General features: G+C 48.1%; 1 protein-coding gene and 1 long non-coding RNA gene across 3 annotated transcripts in view; one reads left to right on the top strand and one right to left on the bottom strand.

Annotated features, from left to right (window-relative positions):
* The window catches only part of LOC144828875 (uncharacterized), a 778691-nt gene that overhangs the window by 165627 nt on the left and 593372 nt on the right, over positions 1-19692 (bottom strand). The window contains exon 4 of one of the 2 annotated variants that reach the window (XR_013610548.1): positions 6066-6217. The exons of the other annotated variant lie outside the window; for it this stretch is intronic. This is a non-coding gene — a long non-coding RNA (uncharacterized LOC144828875). The remainder of the gene's footprint in view (positions 1-6065; positions 6218-19692) is intronic. 2 annotated transcript variants of the gene reach the window in all.
* Positions 1-19692, top strand: part of COLEC12 (collectin subfamily member 12) — a 585337-nt gene that overhangs the window by 455446 nt on the left and 110199 nt on the right. The window contains exon 7 of the mRNA XM_078687450.1: positions 9421-9557. Coding sequence (XP_078543576.1) covers positions 9421-9557 — 137 coding nt within the window. The remainder of the gene's footprint in view (positions 1-9420; positions 9558-19692) is intronic.

Genomic DNA, 19692 nt, shown 5'->3' with positions numbered 1-19692 from the left:
GTCCTTAACCTCGATCTCCCTACGGTGACCCTGAAGATGAATCTCCTCACTGAGGTGCTGCAGCCGGCGTTCACTTCTTCGGAGCCGCTGCTGCCCTTTAATGATGCCCTCACCGAAGTCTTGTTGGGCACTTGCTTACGGCCCGCCACGGGGGCCCCTGTAGATAAAAGCGTTGGCAGGCGTCATCGCCCGGCGCCGGGTGACCCTGCTTTTCTGACCACTCATCCTACACCTGAAAGTCTGGTCATTCAGGCTTCTACGTCCCAGAGTGCCTATCCCACAGCTACCCCGGATAAGGACTCTAAGAGATTGGAGCAGTTTGGCAAGCGGTTGTTCTATTCGACCAGCTTAGGACTGCAGTCAGTGAACACCGCAAGCCTTCTGGGCCGCTATTCCCGCGCGGTGTGGGATTCAGTGGCTAAGGTGTTGCCTCGGTGCCCGGAGGAGGTCCTGACTGTGCTGTCTCAGGCTGTGGCTGAGGGTAAAGACGTGGCTAGATTCGCCATTCCTTGGTAGGGAGATTTTCACAACCATGGCGCTTCGGCTCCACGCCTGGCTGAGGTCCACTGGGTTCTCCCTGGACATTCAGAGCTCGCTCATGGACATGCCTTTTGACGGCACTCGCCTGTTTGGTGATAAGGCCAACACGGCACTGGAGAGTTTTAAGGACTCTCGAGCTACGGCCAAGTCCTTGGGCCTTTCCACCACGCGACTGGCCACATCCACGTTTCATTCCTTTCGTGGCCATGGCAGAGGCACCCCTGGCTGTTCGTTCAGCCAGAAGCCTGCGCAGAACCAGACTCAGCAGGCAAGTGGGCGCGGTGGCCGCCGCGGTGGCTCCGGGGGCTGGCGTGAGGTTCAGTCCACCTCCTCCCCTGGGACGTCTACCTTGAAGCCTTCCTAGTCTGAGCTTCGGGTCGCATCCCACGCCAGTGGATGGCAGGATTCACCACCACCTTCCCCACTGGTGTTCTGTCACTTCCGACAAGTGGGTGTTGCAGCTCATCCGGAGGGGCTACTCCCTCCCCTTCGAGTCAACCCCCGACCATGTTTCCTCAGTTCCACCGCATGTCGGGGGCTCACTTTGTGCTTCTCCAACAGTAAGTCGCTGCCCTCTTGGCAAAGGGGGCCATCAAGCGCGTTCCTGGGCCAGAAGTAGGGCGTGGTTGTTATTCCCACTACTTTATGGTCCCCAAGAAGGACAAATGGAGCTTGCGCCCCATCTTGGACCTCAGGGACGTCAATCGCTTCCTCCGGAAGGAGAAGTTCAAGATGTTGACTCTGGCTCAAGTCTTGGCTGCCCTCGACCCCGGAGACTGGTTGGTAGCGTTGGACTTGCAGGACACATATTTTCACATCCCCGTCCTGCCAGCCCACTGACGTTAACTGTGGTTCACTGTAGGCCAGGAGCATTTTCAGTTTGCTGTGCTCCGCTTTGGCCTTACCAGTGCCCCTCGGGTGTTCACGAAAGTGATGGCGGTGGTCGCTGCTCATCTGCGCAGGTCAGGGGTGTCAGTCTTCCCCTACCTCGATGACTGGTTGTTGAAGGCGGGCTCGCCACAGGCAGTCGTCACCCACCTTCCGGCTACGGCAGACCTCCTGCATTTGCTGGGGTTCTCCATCAAAGTGCCGAAGACACACCTGAGCCCCTCTCAGAAGCTCCCTTTCATCGAAGCGGTTCTGGATTCGACGCAGTTTCGGCATTCTCCTCCCAAGCAGCGGGTCCAGGATATTCAGGCTATGATTCCGATCTTTCAGCCTCTATCCCGGGTTTCAGTCAGGATGACCCTCCGGCTCCTGGGCCTGATGGCCTCCTGCATCCTGCTAGTGCAACATGCCAGGTGGCAGTGGGCTCTGCAGTGGGACCTGAAGTTCCAGTGGGCACAGCATCAGGACAACCTGTCCGATCACGTTCAGATCTCGGAGGGCACTGCACGACACTTGCAGTGGTGGCTAACGAATCGCTATTGGGTCAATGGTAGATCCCTCTCCCTTCCCCAACCGGAGCACACAGTATTGACGGATGCGTCCCTCCTGGGATGGGGAGGCCACTTGGGAGAGGCGGACATCAGAGGCCTCTGGTCTCCGGCGGAGTCCCGCTCCTCATCAATCTTTTGGAGCTTCCGGCGATCCGACTGGCACTGAAGGCATTCCTTCCCACTGTCAGTGGAAGTCTAGTGCAGGTGTTCACGGACAACACCACCACCATGTGGTATTGCAACAAACAGTGCGGGGTGGGGTTGTAGACCCTATATCAGGAGGCTCTGCGCCTCTGTACATGGCTGGAACATCAAGGCATTACCTTGGTGGTTCAACACCTCGCAGGTTCTCTGAACACCAGGGCGGACAAACTCAGTCGACGGTGCTTGATGGATCACGAATGGCGTCTGAACTCGGACGTGGCGCAAGGTCTCTTTCTGCAGTGGGGAGAGCCTTGGTTAGATCTATTCACCACCAAAGAGAACACGCAATTTCATCAGTTCTGCGCGTTGGAATTTCCAAGGCGGCACTTACTCGGCAACGCTTTTCGTCACGAGTGGAGCTGCAGTCTGTTGTATGCCTTTCCGCAAATACCACTTCTGCCCAGAGTGCTGAAGAAGATTAGGCGCGACCGGGCCCAAGTCATTCTTGTGGCTCCGGATTGGGTACGAACATACTGGTATCCCGAGCTACTCAGCATGGTGATCGATCCCCCGATCCGACTGCCTCTTCAGGAGGATCTTCTGTCGCAGCAGCAGGGGACGGTTCTCCACCCGAACCTGTCCAGCCTCCACCTCCATGCGTGGAGATTGAGCGTGACAGTTGACAGCTTTCGATCTTCCTCCTGAGGTCTGTGATGTCATATTGGCAGCCAGGCGTACCTCCACAAAGACGGTATACGCCTGCAGGTGGAACACGTTTTTGGCATGGTGCACAGATAAGTCTGTGGATTCCCTTTCTGCCCCTCTTTCTGAAGTTCTCCTGTTCCTTCTTTCCTTGCCCCAGCAGGGCTCTGCTCTGGGCACTATCAAGGATTACCTTTCTGCCATCTCCGCCTTTCTGCGGCTTCTTGATCAGCCTTCTCTTTTAAGTCCCCTGTTGTCAACCGTTTCCTAAAAGGCATCACGTTCATGTTCCGTCCTGTGCGTTCATAATGCCTCAATGGACATAAACCTTGTCTTGACATATCTGATGTGCGTTCCCATTGAGCCTCTTCATAACTGTCCTTTGCATCTTCTTACTCTAAAGACGGCTTTCCTGGTTGCTATCACCTCTGCCAGAAGAATGAGTGAGCTCCAGGCCCTTTCTTCAAAACCTCCTTTCCTTTCTGTTCATCTGGACAAGGTGGTTCTAAGGATCCGTCCTTCCTTCTTGCCAAAGGTTGTTACGCTTTTCCACATCGGGCAGACCATCACTTTGCCCACCTTCTTTTCGCCTCGGCATCCTTCGAAAAAGTAGGAGAGGCTCCACCGTCTGGACCCAAAACGTGCGCTCTCGTTTTATCTGAAACGTACACAGCAGTTCCGGGTGGATGACAAGCTCTTTGTTGGCTACGTGGGTGCCAAAAAAGCTCGAGCCGTGCACAAATGGACCATCTCTCGGTGGGTCGTTCTCTGCATCAAAGCCTGTTACTTTGTGGCTAAGAAGAAGCCTCCTGTGGGGCTGCGTGCCAATTCCACCAGGGAAACGGTGGCCACTACTGCCTTGGGACGCAGCGTTCGCTTGCAGGACATTTGTCAGGCAGCTATGTGGGCCTCGCTGCTCATGTTTACCAAGCATTACTGCCTTGACAGTCAACTCCGGAGAGATGGCTTCTTTGGCCGTTCTGTTCACCGTGACTTTCTGGTGTAATCCTGTTTGCAGACCCACCACCGGGGTTGGTATTGCTGGGGTATCTATTCCAAGGTAAGGAATCTATCACTAACGTGTCTCTTTCAAATGCACAAGTTACTACTTGTGTAACAATATATCTGTAAGAGACATTAGTTAGTGATAGATTCCTTACCGCCCCACCCATCCTCCCCCACCTGCGAATTTATTACTATGGTTAAGGTCATCCCTTTCAGGGCCCTAGTTTCAATGCACCAGTGGTCAGTCTCTTGCATGGCTCTGCGTTCCTGGTGCAGAAAGTCGTGTACAGAACTGACGCCAGCGTGCATGGGTGGCGCCTAAGTAGTTTCCATGACGTCATCTCGGCGCATACGACGCCAGCGACGGACGCGGAGCTGCAGGACGCCACCTACTGACGCGCAGGGGTACTGCCAAGCAAAACTTTTCGGATCCAGTCTGATGCCTGGGGATATCCTAAGGTAAGGAATCTATCACTAACTAATGTCTCTTACAAATATATAGAAATACAACTTGTTCTTTTTGATCCCCCACAAAACATTAATATAGATCCGATAGGCTAAGAAAGGGAGAATATAAATGTCGACATAATTGACATAAGCTCAACAAAGCAAGGGCAATCATAACCAGGAGATTGTACGACCAGTGCTTCCCACTGCTGCCTGTGGAATTTTTTTTTACTGACCTATATTTTAATAGGTAGGTGAGCGTTCATCATCAGATCTGAGTTGATACATGTATGGTAATTTCAGAATAAGCTTGCATTTTTCTTCCAAGAATGTTGTACATCTTGTATGTTTATGTCTAATAAGAGAAAGTACAACAGTCTGTTTAGTTCCTCTCACTCCCTCTTTTGTGTATTAACTAATTGTGTTTTACCTGTCCTGCATGTGTGAGAGAATCGTGTGATGTTCCTCCTGCTACTGCCGCCTATGCTTAACATAACCTTTGTTTTAGGGAAGGTTGCCCTGGTCGGCCCATGTTGTGTTAAGAATCTCAGTATAAAAGATTTCCACTATACAAAAAAATATGATTTATGTTGCCAAAGCTTGCTTTAATGCATGATGTGAATGAAAGAGCGAAACTTCTCAATATTGTAAGCAGGGAGTACTTTTGGTTTCACATGTGAAAAAGCAGCTTTTGAAATGGACTACAAGCCTTTCATGTACTTTTATAATAGGGCTGAAGCTGACAAGCTGCTCCATGTCATGCATAATGGATTAGGCATTTTGGCAAACATCAGTTTGCATTCTGAGGTTTGTAACTTGTAATGAAAGTGTTAAAAGCAAAACTACTAGCCCCAAAATACAACATCATTTTTGCTGAAAAGCTAGGTGTAGCTGATGGTGTCATTTGTCATTGTACCACATGGCAGACTTGTGAAACATAAAATAAACTTTAGGCTGTCAAGTATTAAACGACCCAGTGAGGTACAGGGCATAAATAGGCTTTTAAATGCAGATGCATACATCTCACTGCTATTTAACACTCCTTGAAAAGTCAAGGTGTTCTATAGCAATGTGGACAGCAGAAGCTGAACCTTTCCTAAAAGACACTGGGAAAGAAAAAAATAATGTGCTGGCAAGCATCTTCCCAATCCGTCGTAGACCTAGAGCTTTGTGTGATAGAGGTGGAGGCGTGGAGCACATGTAACAACATAATGCACCCTTTCTTGAATAGATGCCCTACGAGGGCTGCTAGTGATTCTGAAGCTAACCCTAATACCTTAAACAAGGATTTTTACAGGACACTGAAACAAACAAATGACAAGCAGTGAGCTGGCTTTAAACCCACAAAGAAGATAAAACAGGTCTCAAGAGCTCAACCTTAAAAAGTAGAGTAATATAAATAATGATGCTTAAATAATTGGATAATTTCCACCGTTTGACACCCCGCTGGGAAGTGTTCTTAGATCAAACCCAATAAGTCACTCAGCGACCCATCTACCCTTGTAAAGTAACTGAAGGCACTTTAATAAAATGTTTGGATTTGACAGATGTACAAGTTTGACCCACAGAAAAGAGAAAAGGGAGTGATGGGCTCTTAAAGGTTGCAGAGAAAGGGGTGACATATCAAATAACTTTCTTCTTTGTTGAGTCAATAGATATTGAGGAGGTACACTTGGTGACTCTTGTGTATTGTGGACTATCTCTAAGAATATTGAGGTTAAAAAATAGCTAGCTACAACAATATCAATCAATCAATCAATCAGAGTACTTGTAAAGCGTGCTACTTACCCGTGAGGGTCTCCAGGCGCTATGGGGAGGGGTGCCGCTACTGCTCGAAGAGCCAGGTCTTGAGGAGTCTTCTGAAGGCGAGTAGGTCTTGGGTCTGCCGTAGGTGGGCAGGGAGGGTGTTCCAGGTCTTGGCAGCAAGGTAGGAGAAGGATCTGCAGAAATAGTTTATTGATGCAATGAAAAGAGGTTTCAAGGTTTTTTGACTCTGCAACCCAGTGGTGGGAATATTCTCCTAATGGACCTTTTGGCCAAATTAAGAATATAATCAGAAAGTATGCCAAGTGGCACAGAGAGGAAGTTTGTGCCTATATTGAGGTGGCACGGAGAGAGGTGGGATCCCTGAGGTGAGTGAGTATTATTTTAAATTCTGGTTTTACTGGCATCATAGCCTGCAGTATCTCAGAGATGCAGCACACAGTAAAGTGCAAAAGTTGCTAGATGACCAAGAGAGAGGTGCCATTTAGGCAGTGTCTTTGATTAGGTAGTAGAGAGGTGGTGGTAATATTTTTGCTGAGGTGCTAAACAGCGGTTGAAGTGCAGTAAAAAAAAGTAGGGGAACTATGATGCTGCATGCAATGGGGGCAGGGTCAGTGAGCTCGGGGTGGGGTCAGAGGTTTTGCCAAAAAATCGAAATATTCTGTACTTTTTTTGGGTCTTTCAACATCAGGTAGCTACATATAAAATAGTGCCCTGCATAAATGAAAAAATAATACAAAAAGTTAATCAGTGGCAAATGCACTACAGTATATTATGAAACCTCTATTAGTTAATGCCTGGCAGAGGTCTTGGTTAACTAGAGAGCCACAGAATTAAATCTTTGTTGGTGTAGTGGAGAATAATGACGTGTGCTTTTTAGTGCTACAAGGTCCTATCCTGTGACAGAAAGCATTGTGATGCAAGTAATTATTTAACGTTTCATTACACACAGTGTAAGATAGACTGCTACAAAATGCGCAAAAAGGTGTAAAATAAAACTACCCAGATTATATGTACATTTATTTGTATATAACTGTCTCTTAAAAGCAAGTATTTCACAGCTCAGTTGGTAACTCCCTTGAACTACCACTCCAAAAGAGTACATCTTTGAGATCACCAGCTTCAAGTGATTTAATCAATTAAAGCCAGTACCGAATTCCAACCAGCCTTTACATTTGCAGATTAACCAGTTGCACACATTTACATTTCTTCCAGGCAGCAGGCACCCTGGCGGAAGACTTGTTTATTGTTTAGCTGTCTGGCCCTCCCTCGGTATCACAGCACAGGAAACTCTTTAAATGATACTTTAGCCGAAGCATTTAAACTATTGGAAAAAACGTCCCGGACAGTTGTCTTTTCACAAAAAGTAGGGGAACTGTTTCTCATAAATTAAAAAAGTATGAGCACTCCGTGCCCCTTCGATCCTGCCCACTTCGACCTCTTGTGACAAATGATAGATTTGGTGAAGTAGAAGGAATGAAGAGGCATATCTCACTAGTTTTTAGAGAGGAAGTTTGCACTTTTGTTCAGGTAGAGAAGATGTCATCTACAGTGATATTTCTCAGTTAGTAGCAACATATTTGGTGAGTTGGCAAAATAGGATGTGCTATGTTGCTTCTTGCGGAAAAGGGAGCGATGGAATCAAACTTTGCAGAGATGTGGTTGACATATTGGACTACCTGGCTTCTTTGTTGAGTCACCAGATATTGAAGGTGTACTCTTGGTGACACTTATGTATTGTGGAATATATTTCACAATATTGAGTTTAAAAATAGCAAACTGCAACAATATCGACTGCAGAATATTGTCAACCACTATGTCTTCAAGCAGTGCTTAATCTGTCAAATAAAAAGTGCAAGGAGACAAGGTATTTCTCAGGAGGACTCCTAAGCTTGAACCACAAATGGCCCCTGCCAGTGCTACTAAATACCAGTACTAATGATACCAACTTACCATTACAGTCCTATGAATGTGACAATTTGGACCATACTAGGTGACCCAAAGTTATAAGAATAGCCTGAGTGCCCATCGATATGGGCTTAATATTAGCTAAGAGAGAAATTACGAGGCACTGGAAGTCCAGGGAGGGTCCCAGTAGTGGGAGATGGAGAGCTGAGTTCCAGAAATGGGCGCAAAGTGAGAGTACTTTCAGATATCAACAGGCGCGTAGGTCAAACAACGAGAAGGCGTTGGAGGTAGCGCACACATGGGAGGCGTTGGTTCTTTGCACAGAGAGAAGACGAGCAGGGGGGGTTGAGCAGGGGGAAGTCACCTCACAAGAATGATATTTATTGCTGTGGCGGGTGACACCTTCTAGCACTGGATCTAGCGGTTGGAGTATAGTAACACACACTGGTGGGGGAAGGAGGGAGGCTAGGGGAGTTACGTTAGGGTCCATTGTGGGGCGTATTGGGGCTTACAGTACAATGAAGGGCACTGGGGTTACTTTGGTAAGATTTAGGCGTTATTAGGCTCACAAACTATAGTGTCGGAGTGCCCGAATGATAGAATGGGCAGGTTTATGAGTAAGACTGATGTATGTTGGACCTGCTTGGCAATGTAATGTACCATTCATTGACAAAATTCATAAAATTTGTTTAAAAAAATAAATTTAAAAAAAAGAATAGCCTGGATGCCCTGGTATAATTATTATTTTTTTAAAGCGTATTTTGAATTTGTAAACACTTGGGCTCATGCTTTTTTTTTTTAAATAGACTGACAGTGCCACCGTGTGGTAGACTAACATAAATATGTTGTTACGGAATAAGTGCTAGTGCCAAGGTCCCACAAACAATGGCACAAATTAAGCAGTGTTAGTTAAATATATATCATAGATGTACGTGCAGAAGAGATATTTTTTAAATTACAACCTTCTCATCTTGATATATATATATATATATATATATATATATATATATATATATATATATATATATATATATATATATATATATATATATATATATATATATATATATATATATCCTGAAAGTACATGTCGACATTTCCATCGTCACATCTACATACCTTGCTGATTTTCTATTGTCAAGCAAGTTTATGTATATTGTCAAGGCAAGTATGTGGAGTTATGGTATGTATAGACTTACCTATATAATATATGTGTACTTTATTAATACTGCGATAATTGATATTCTGCAGTAAGTATTTGTTACAGCTAGATGTTAAAATCTCATTTTGTTTGTACTATCCCAGATTGTGTGCATAATGGCTCTTGTAAAAACTTGCTTAGATGGAGAAACTAACTAGGGGGACAGAAAATGTATCTACGTTGATAGTTTCTGCATATTTTATTCACTAATGTTAGTTAATGTGCATTACGGGCCATTGCAATATTAACAGAATATATCAATTGTTTTAGGTTGTCCTGCTGAGTGGAAGAACTTTGCCAACAGCTGCTATTACTTTGAAACAGTAGATGAGATATATGAAGATGCAAAGCAGTCCTGTGAGGAGCTATCTGCACTATTAGTCATTATAAATAACAAAGAAGAACAGGTACCTATCTAATTTATGATTTTCAGCGGGAGCTGTAGTAGTGACCTTGCTATTTCTGAAAGGCATCTTACTGACACAAATACTTGTCTGTTGCTTTTGTATAATGTTAACATTTGACTTGTCCTATTCTGTTTACAATATGATTGATGCTTCACTTGTTAAAACAGCTCTTATTTTGCAGTTGATCAACCCATAACAGGCCAGCAACTTTTTTGCACATCTTTAGTATATGCTCATATGTAGTTGGTAGTGATGCTGTTCAGAATCTAAGGGGCTTGTTTATGAGAGGGTTTTATCACGTATGCACCACGCAAACCTCTAAATCAGATGTTGAAGCCACGCAAAGCCCCTTTGCTTGGCTGTGAGTGGCTTCAAAAATCTGGAGTACGCAGCATAGTTCGCTGCCTTGCCTTACTCTGCCTGGGAAGGCATTCCATGGCATTGCATGGTTGTTACCACACAACTCCAATGGATTTTGAAACATCCTCAGATTTACAAGAACTTGTAAACCTGGGGACGTGCCAAAATCGTACACCTTCCCACGGAAGACATAGCGAGGAGAAATATCTCTGTTCATGTGCTGCGTTTTTTTGTGTGGAGGAATGTCTTCCTTCCTGCACAAAAATAATCCTGAATACAATGAGGGCATCTTTGCACCATGGTGCAAGGGAGTCTGTGTTGGCGCTAGGCTGCTAAAAGTGTGCAAGGGAAAGGACAGGAATACACCATATTGCCTTAAATATGACGCATTCCTGCCCTTTCCCTGTCATGCAGTGCAGCTCAGTAAGGTGGCTTGCTGCGTTGCACTGCACTTCACTGCACTGCACTTCATCACAAGCTCATAAATGAGGCCCTAATACCTTACAGGACTCCCAAAGGCGGCAAGCAGTGGTTTGCCCCATGAAGGAAAAGGATCCTGAGCTTTGGTAAATTGGATCTCAGAGGCTGAATACATGAGTCTACAAAAGAGATGTGAGAATAGGCATCCCCACGCTATTGTGTTTCTAGGAAAGTAGGTGTGCCACCCAATTGCTCCTTACTACACTGTGAGGGGAGACTGGGCGTATTGGCAAAACTCTGGGCTTGTTTTTATAAGGATCTTCAAGGGTGATGGAAACACCTGGTCCTCATATCTGATACTTCAAAAAACGATACACAATATTGTAGAACAAGGGTAGAAATGCAATCCCTGTAAATAAGTATGGAAATGACAACAATTTGTTATTCCACTTTCTAAGAGTTAAAATCGATTCATCAGTATGCATCATTTTGACATGGATGATAAGCAGTAAGCACCTACATTCAAAAGTCTCTTTCTGTGTAAAAATAAAAACAAAATCCCAGCCACAGAGGCACTCTGATACGTCAGTACAGATAAAGCTTGTCGGTGCTCTTGTTGTGTTGTTAGAGTGCTGTCACCAGATATAAATGCAGGGTACGCAGTCCTGAGGATTAACACCTACAGCAGCAGAAGACCAGTCTTCAGAAAAAGGACTAACTCCCTGAATATTGGTGAGGCAGAGGCTGTATGTGGCTGGCTGGCTGTTGCCAATGAAAGCTGTTTCAGGGTTGAAAACCTAGTGTAAACTATAGGCTACTTTTGACCCAGCTCTGCAGCAGTAGCTCAGTATCCTCGGCAAAGTCACTGTTTACACATAAACAACTCACATTAGAAACCAAGGTCAATGTTAGTACTCCCAAAAGCCAAGGATAGACGCACCCGAGAAAAAGAAAGGAGCATATCATCAAGAACAGCGTTACAAATTATCGCTGGTTTAGCGTCAGCAAACTGCTGCTAAAGTGGCTAGAATGGGCTTGATAATATGCCTTTGGGAATTCCAATAGAAGTCCATGTTCTGGTGTGAACATGGGCTTCTATTGGAATTCTCCAGGGCATATTATCAAGCCCATTGTGGCCGCTTTAGCGGCAGTTTTTTTGCCGCTAAACCGGCGCCGTCCTTGATAATATGCCCCCAAGTCTGTTGTCTGCTGAACAGTATACCAAGTTCTCCTCCTAGAGAACAGAAACGCCTAATTGACCAGCTGCATTAATTCAAGAAACCAGGCAGATGAAATGTTCAGCATTAATAACAGCTGCCCTATTGTGATGTATTAATAAAATAAACACACACCACTGTTCACAACTGTGAAGTTCATATTGGCTATTATATAAGGTGACACCAAGAAGTGATGGAGACGCTGCCCTTGGGCACCTCGACAGAGAGGTTATGATGTGCCACTCAGAAGCACTGTAGGTACAAGTCAAGGAAATTCACAGACACCATTGCCGCTTCCGAGGTGGAGAAAGATGGCTTGCAGTACCGGGAGGTAGAACCCTGAGAGGCCTGGATGCACCGGAGGGTTGACGGCCGCTGCCAGGAGGCTGCGGGCCAGGATTTGAAGGCCGGCTGGTGGCGATAGCGAGGAGCTCCGACCCCACTGGCCAGTGCTACATAGCTAGGGACTGGCTGCTGGACATTGCTCTTTCCCCTGGTGAAGTGGCGTGACGGGGTGGCATACATGAGCCAGCAGATCCCCCCTTAGGTGTTTGACCGCTGAGCTTTGGGGCGCCCCACACATCTTGGCCTAATTGTTTGCTGCCCTGGCGATTGGAGGCGGTAGAGGCACCACCAGCGAACACATGTGGTGGTCCACGAAGGACTAAACACAGGAGGCACCGGGAGAATGCTGGGGGAGTCTGCCAACACTGGCACTAAGGCGGAGGTGACGGCTGGAGGGTCCGGAAAACCTCAGCGGGGCCCACGTGACTGCCCCACCTGATCTGCACTTGATTATGATTTGCTAGGGGGTGAGCTGCACACCGGCCTGGATATTGAAGGGAGATTGGGTGAGCCCCTATCGGAGTGGAACTCTAGAAGACCTTTGTGTTGGACGTGCAGGGTGTTCTTGCCCCTGCGACAACCCGCCATGGGGAAACTTAAAGGCAAGAAAGAAGGGGCTCAACAGCAGTCGGACACTGAACTACCGGGACGCGGCGAGCAGGAGGAGCAGGAACAACCACGCGACCCGCATATACAGCTGCAACTGGACAAAATCTTGGCGGCGATAGCGGACTCCAAGGCGGCGCTACAGCAGGATATAGGGCAGGTAGCCACGGGCCTGGGTCTCTTGCGAGCGGACCATGGTAAACTTGTGGACAGAGTTGCAGCGGTGGAGGGCACTCTACAGACCATTCAACCGATGCAAAACGACCTCAAGGCCACTATTTCTGATGTTCTGGATCGAGTTGGCGCGCTGGAGAAAAGGGTGGAGGAGGCGGAAGGGCTCAGTCCCCGGAACAATGTCCGCATAGTGGGATTACCAGAAAAAACGGAGGGGGACGATAAGGTGATGTACCTGGAGGCCTGGCTCAAGACGGTGGTAGCTCCCGAGGGCCTATCGACCTTCTACACGCTAGAGAGAGCTCACAGGGTGTCTGCCAGACCGCCTCAACAGGGGCGACCCCCACGACCGGTGGTAGCGAGGCTGTTACGCTATCGCGACAGAGACCTCCTGCTCCAGAGAGCGCGAGTGGACGGTCCCTACCAAGTGGGGAACAGCAAGGTAAACCTATTCCCGGATTACACCTATGAAACCCAACGGCATCGGACCTCCTTTTTGGCTGTCAAGAGAGAACTGAGGGAGGAAGGACTCCAGTACTCACTGTTGTTTCCGGCCAGGCTGCGAGTCATTGTAGATGGCTCATCAAACTTCTATGACACCCCGTAGGACGCCTGTGCATGGTTGGAACTATACAGAGCAGAGAAGGATGGCACGGGGCAAACAGCACGGCTTCCCACGGACCTTCTACATCAGAGGAAGTCAAGGAGGCTCTGACGTCGGCAGAGGAGTTTAAAGAGACCACTGCCACGGGAAGCGGAAGCAGAGCGGCAAGATGCACTTGATGCAGTGATGGCGCTGTCGAGCTCGCAGGGACGACAGTCTCCAGAACGAACAGACTCCGACAGGGACAAAGATGGGTCAGATGCTGAACATTCTGAAGCGGACAGTGCACACCTGCCGGAGGTCACGCCGGCAACGGCAGACGGGATATTGGACGAAGGCTAAGGCAGCTGTGGGGTTCACCATGGCGAGCCGTAATGGACTTGCCGGACTCATTGCCGCAGGTTTGCAATAAAAGTGGGGGAAGGGGGGTGGTGGGAGGCAGCTGAGGGAATGCTGGACGAGGGGTAAACGAACCTGGAGAGCTGGCTGGATTACAGACTTGAAACCAAAATAGACTCCCAGGCGTGAACTGTCAGAAGGGTTTGGCTCTGTGCTGTTGAGGGGGAGGGGGGTATCCGAGGGGCCCATTTATAGAGGGCTCAGTTGGACAGTGCGATCTAGATGAGTGGTGGCGGCTGCCCGTTGGTATTCAGTCCCCCCTCATTGCCCTTAAGGCATGCCCGCAGTGTCTGCTGTTGGGCCTAGGAGTTGTTTGTTAGATGTCATGGTTTGGATGGGAACTAGATGGGAGTTACTAGGTCCTGTTCTTGGAGGGGCGGGAGGGTTGGGACGTTTGGGGGGGCGTTGGGGAGGGATAATCACCGATGCAGAAACAGAGGTCCGATTTCAATTGCACAGGAAACTATGGGAGAATGGGTGATTCAGCTAATTTGAGATGTATAACCTGGAATGTGAGGGGACTTCACACTATGACAAGACGACATAAGATTCACGCCTATCTAGTCCGCAGGGGAGTACATATTGCACTACTCCAGGAAACACACTTAACGAAGGCTGAAGGGGTAGCGCTGCAGCGCAGATGGAGGGGCCAAGTGTACTACACCACATACTCTGCGTTTGCTAGAGGAGCACTGATCTGGATTAGAGCGGGGGTCTCTTTTCAGATGACTAGGCAGACGATAGACCCTGAGGGCAGGTTTGTGGCCATTGAAGGGAAACTAAGAGGTAGGGACATTGCCTTCTGTAGCGTATATGCACCTAATGTCGATCAGTTGGGCTTTCTTGCAAGGGTATCTGGGTCTCTGCCACATTATCTCGCGAGTCCTCTGGTGTTGGGGGGTGACTTCAACTCCATTACGGACATCTCCCTCGATAGATCGCATCCCCCCCTAGCCGATTCCCCGATACATCGCTTGACCAAAGGTAGGCTAGATTGGCAGTCACGATGGGGGCTGGTGGACGCCTGGCGTGCGCAACACCCAAGGGACCGAGACTACTCCTATTTTTCTGGCATGCATGAGCTACACGTAAGATTGGACGCGGTGCTGTGCTCCCCAGCAGTAATGCCAGCTATTGTGCGGACTGAATATCTAACCAGAACGATATCTGATCATAACCCTTTGCTAGTCACCATGCAATGGATGGCTGGAATCTCGTGCGACCCTACTTGGAAATTGCGCCCCGAAACGTTGGATGACCCACTTTTCCATGCCGCGCTGGAGGAGGAGATTACTCAGTACTTTGCGGGAAATGCTGGTACGACCGCGTCAAGGGCGACAGAATGGGATGCCTTCAAGGTGGTTATCAGGGGGCTCTGCATAGGAAAACATGCAGGAGTACGGAAAGTACTCTTAAGCGATCTGGACAAAGCTGAAAATAAGCTACGTGAGGTAGAATTATTAAGGCCTGGCCATCCTGAACTACAGGAAGAGGTTATTGCAGCGAAAGAAGCAGTGGCAGCAGAAGTGGAGCGTTTACGTAGTTTTGACCATAAGACTTACACGATGAGGACCCATGCGGAGGGAGATAAGGCGGGGACTCTGCTGGCCTGGTTGGCCAACCCCACAAAAAGAAGTTCCCCAATCTTAGCTTTAGAAACGGAGGGAGAAGAGGTGGCTCATACCCAAAATGAGATTCTGCAGTGTTTCACGCGCTACTATGAGGCACTTTATAAAAGCAAGCTAATAGCCGGGGACCCTGCCCTCGATATCTTCCTGGACGAACTGCACTTACCAGGGCTAGACCAGGAGCAGGCGAAAGATTTGGGTAAAGACATAGAGTTAGGAGAAATTCGAGGTGCCATGAAACATATGGCCCGCAACAAAACCCCGGGACTAGATGGGTTACCCATAGAAATATGTTGACCTACTGGCACCGAGACTCCAGGAAATCTACAAGGAGGCGAAAGAGTTAGGGCAGTTGCCCCAATCTATGCGGGAGGCGCTAGTGATCCCACTGCTGAAACCAGGGAGGGAGAGTAAGAATACGGCCTCTTACAGACCATTGTCGATGTTAACCACCTACTACAAAATATTGAGCAGCATCCTGGCGACCCGATTGTTACAATACATGACCACGCTAGTCCACGAAGATGAAGCTGGTTTCATACCAACGCGGAACACGACCGCGAACATCATGCGATTGGTGCGCCTGCTGGAGGAAGACCACCCAGAGGCGCAAAAGCCAATGATACTGTCAGTAGATATCGAGAAAGCTTTTGATAGTTTAGAATGGGGGTATTTATACAAAGTACTGGGACGTTTTGGCTTGGGAGAGGATTATCTGCAATGGACGAAGGTATTGTACACGTCGGCGATGGCCAGAGTGACAGTAGGCACGCTGATATCCTCGCAATACCCGGTAGAATGAGGGACGAGACAAGGGTGCTCCCTGTCCCCGTTACTGTTCGACTTGGCAGTGGAATCACTCGCGGTTACGATACGGACGGGAAACCACTAAGGGAGGCTGTGGAGCAGAGAAGGTCAACAGTACATATCGCTGTACGCGGATGACGTACTGCTCTTCCTTGAAGACGCTGACTGTGCAATGGCAGGAGCTGAAAGCTTGCTCTCGGACTTTGGGGAAGTCTCGGGCCTGAGAGTAAACTGGTTCAAGACATATCTGTTCCCGGCAAGGCAGGGGGAGACCCGACCCAGCATGGTTCAAACGGTGAGGTGGGAACCCACCTGTTTGAAGTACCTGGGAGTGCACATTTATCACACGGCGGCGGACATGCTGGAGGGGAATGTGGATCGCGGCGTGAGGGCGGTGAAAAGCAGCATGGCCTTTTGGGCCACCCTCCCGTTGCCGGTGATGGGCCGCATAGCCCTCTTAAAAATTATAGCTCTTCCTCGCTTCTTATATTATTTTAGAACGGTGCCAGTGTGGATACCTAGCTCCACGTTTAAATTACTGAAATCGCTAATAGTGTCTTTCCTCTGGGGTGCGGGCAGGCGTAGAGTTGCACAGGCGACGCTCATACGGCCTAAGGCCTAGGGAGGACTGGCGGTCCCAAACTTTGAGTTGTATTATTTAACAGCCCAACTGCAGATCTTCACGCAAGAAATAGCACGGGAATTTAGAGGACCGGAACATAAGAGAGGTCGAGGAATACCGCGCCACGTCCTCTCGTTTATAGCGTTGCAGCAGAGGTTAGACCTCAGGGATCTCCTAACGGAGGAGAAAACGCTCAGACTTTGTTGGAACCGCTCCCTAAGTAGGGCGGGAGTATTGCACCCGTATACACTCAAAATACCACTTGGGATGGTGACGGCGCTACCGCACGGCGGAGACTGGTCCCAATTGCAGATTTGGGAGGAAGCGGGACTCCAAATGTTGGGGGACCTGTACGAGGATGGAGCTATGCTACCCTACCAGACACTCCAAGAGAGGTTTGATCTACCGAGAGGAGGTTTCTTGTTACACGCAGCGTTAACGAGAGCGATACAAGCGCACTGGCGGGAAGGACCGATGGAACCTAAGACGTCGATGGCCTGCCAGTATGCCATGATGGCGGCAGGGACCTTTAAGGTGGTCACGTGTCTGTGTTCCAGAATGCTCCTGGACACATTGAAAGGAAAGTGGGAGATAGATTTAGGAAAAGATATCCCTGAGGCAGCCTGGGCGCAGATAGTGCGAAGAGCACGAGGAACGCAAGGTTCCAGCTGGTACACTTCTATATACTCCACAGAGCGTACTTGACGCCAGGGAAAATCCGGAAATACTTTAAGGTAGAAGAAGCGGCATGCCCCAGATGCACGAGAGCTGGGGTGGAAGTAGAACATATGTTGTGGTCCCTCCCAGCGATGGGACTCTATTGGAAGGAGGTGGGAGATACCTTAAATGCGATAACGGAGAGGCAACTGGTGTTTGATATGGCCATTAGCATTCTGCACTGGTTCCCCCACACATCCAAGAATAAGATCACGAGTAAATTTGTGGACATGGGGCTTATACTGGCAAAACGAGAAATCACAAAGCCTTGGAAGGCAACAGTGAGTCCCAGCAGCAAAAGGTGGAGGGGCGAGTTTCTAAAGTGGGCCAACAGCAAAAGCGCGTTTAGGTATCAGCTGGCACGTAGGCAAAACAATGATAAAGCGTTAGAAGCAGCGACGGCATGGGTGACCTTAGTGCAGGCACTGCGAGAGTATGAGCCACAAGACGACTGAGTGGAGTAGATCATTGATTGGGAGACAGCCCGAGACATAACAGGTGCATCAAATAGATCAATACATGGTCACTCCTGTGAATGCATGATAAAGAGAACAGATACAGTGTGCGCGTCGGTGATGGGAGGTTAGGGAGGAGGGAGGGAGAGTAAGGTTCTGGCAGAAGTGAGTAGAGGGGCTATATTTCAAAGGGCTTTGTTTAATTTGGTGCACTGATTGCAAAGAGCTGATATATCAACATAATATGCAATGCATAACTGATGGGGGGTTTTCGATCGACTCTATGAGGTTGAGATGGCAGTTGTTATGTAAATGTTTATGTAAGTTTTGTGCGGAAAACCAATAAACTACGTCTTTAAAAAAAATAAAGGATCTCTGGCGTCCACCCAAAACTAGAAAAGATGCAAGCAAAGGAAATTCAGTCCTCCGTAAAGAGTGTATAAAATACAATCCAGAAGTGGTGGTGGAGCAAACCACAGACAATCCAGTAAAGGGTCTACGGAGTACGGAGTCTTCCCTGAAGCGATTATGGCACAAATCAAGGAAATCTGCAGACACCTCACTAGAAAGTCTACAATAGACACACAGAAGCAGTGGATGCCCTAACAGTGGCGTAGCTAGCCATGTGGCCGCCCGTGGCAGTCCCTGCATTTGCCCCCTCCTTGTAGGCTGGAGTGAAGAGCGGTAGGGAGGGGAGGGATGCTGGCAAGATCTCTGTTTCGCTTGCCACCCGAGGCGGCTGATTGAAGGGGGGTGACGGATGCCCGCCCCGATACAGCATGTAAGAGCAGGGGGAAGCTGCCGCCCCTAGAACTCATGCCGGCCGGGGTGGACCCCCCGCTACACCACAGGGCACAAACTACTTGTGAAGTTTAGATTCATAAAACCTGAGGGAGGCATGTATTTCGATTAGAGCTAGAAGAGCAGAAGCAGGAGCGAGATGTAAATCAGTCATGAAACCACTCGTTTGGCTCAGGGTGAAGGCTACTTCACAAAACACTCTTATTACCCACAAAGCCTACTGGAATAAAGGTTAATAGATCCAAAAAACCTGTCTTCACGTTAGAGACCGACCACGATGCTTCAGTCTGCCTCACTACACCTGATCCTATAATGCCCACCAGTGGCGGCTGGTGGAATTTGAAACTGGTGAGGCATATGCAGAACGAATCAATACATGCGAGCGAGACCGACGACAATAAAGGGAGTTCGGGGGGATTGTCCCCCTTTGAAGAGTTTTTTTTTTAAATTGGCATCTTTTTGGTCCGATTTTCAGCACTATTTCTGTGATAAATGGACTAAAAATTCAGTTCTTCTAGGCATTCATAACAGAAAACTCAGGCATTATTTCAGAGTATATCTGCGTTGCCAAGCAAGTCTGACTTCTGAAGAGGGCTAGGGTACTAAGCAAGACTGCTTTGGCTCGACCCTTTCCAATACAAAACACTAGTTAGTGATGTGAACCAGTTCATTGGACACATCTGGGGTCTAGGGGGAGTCCCTTTCCTGAGAAAGAAATTTTAAAAAGATTGGCAAATGGTGCATTTTAAAGCAAATGAATGCAGCGATAAAGCAAGGCTTATTAAGCTCACACAATGTCAATTTCACACAATGTCAGTTTGTAAAATTTGACACACAATTTAGTTGTTAACATTCCATTAACTGTAGCACCCGCTATTCTAACAAATATGTGCGCCAACATTAAATAAATACACACAAATATTGGGTGCATATTCTCTGATAATAACGGCTTACCATGCCGACAAAGTGCCTTGTGTTGC

Source organism: Lissotriton helveticus, chromosome 4_1, assembly GCF_964261635.1.
Source record: "Lissotriton helveticus chromosome 4_1, aLisHel1.1, whole genome shotgun sequence".
In the NCBI taxonomy this organism is placed as follows: domain Eukaryota; kingdom Metazoa; phylum Chordata; class Amphibia; order Caudata; family Salamandridae; genus Lissotriton; species Lissotriton helveticus.
The sequence above is the reverse complement of the archived record's forward strand: the minus strand, read 5'-3'. Positions and strand labels throughout refer to the sequence as shown.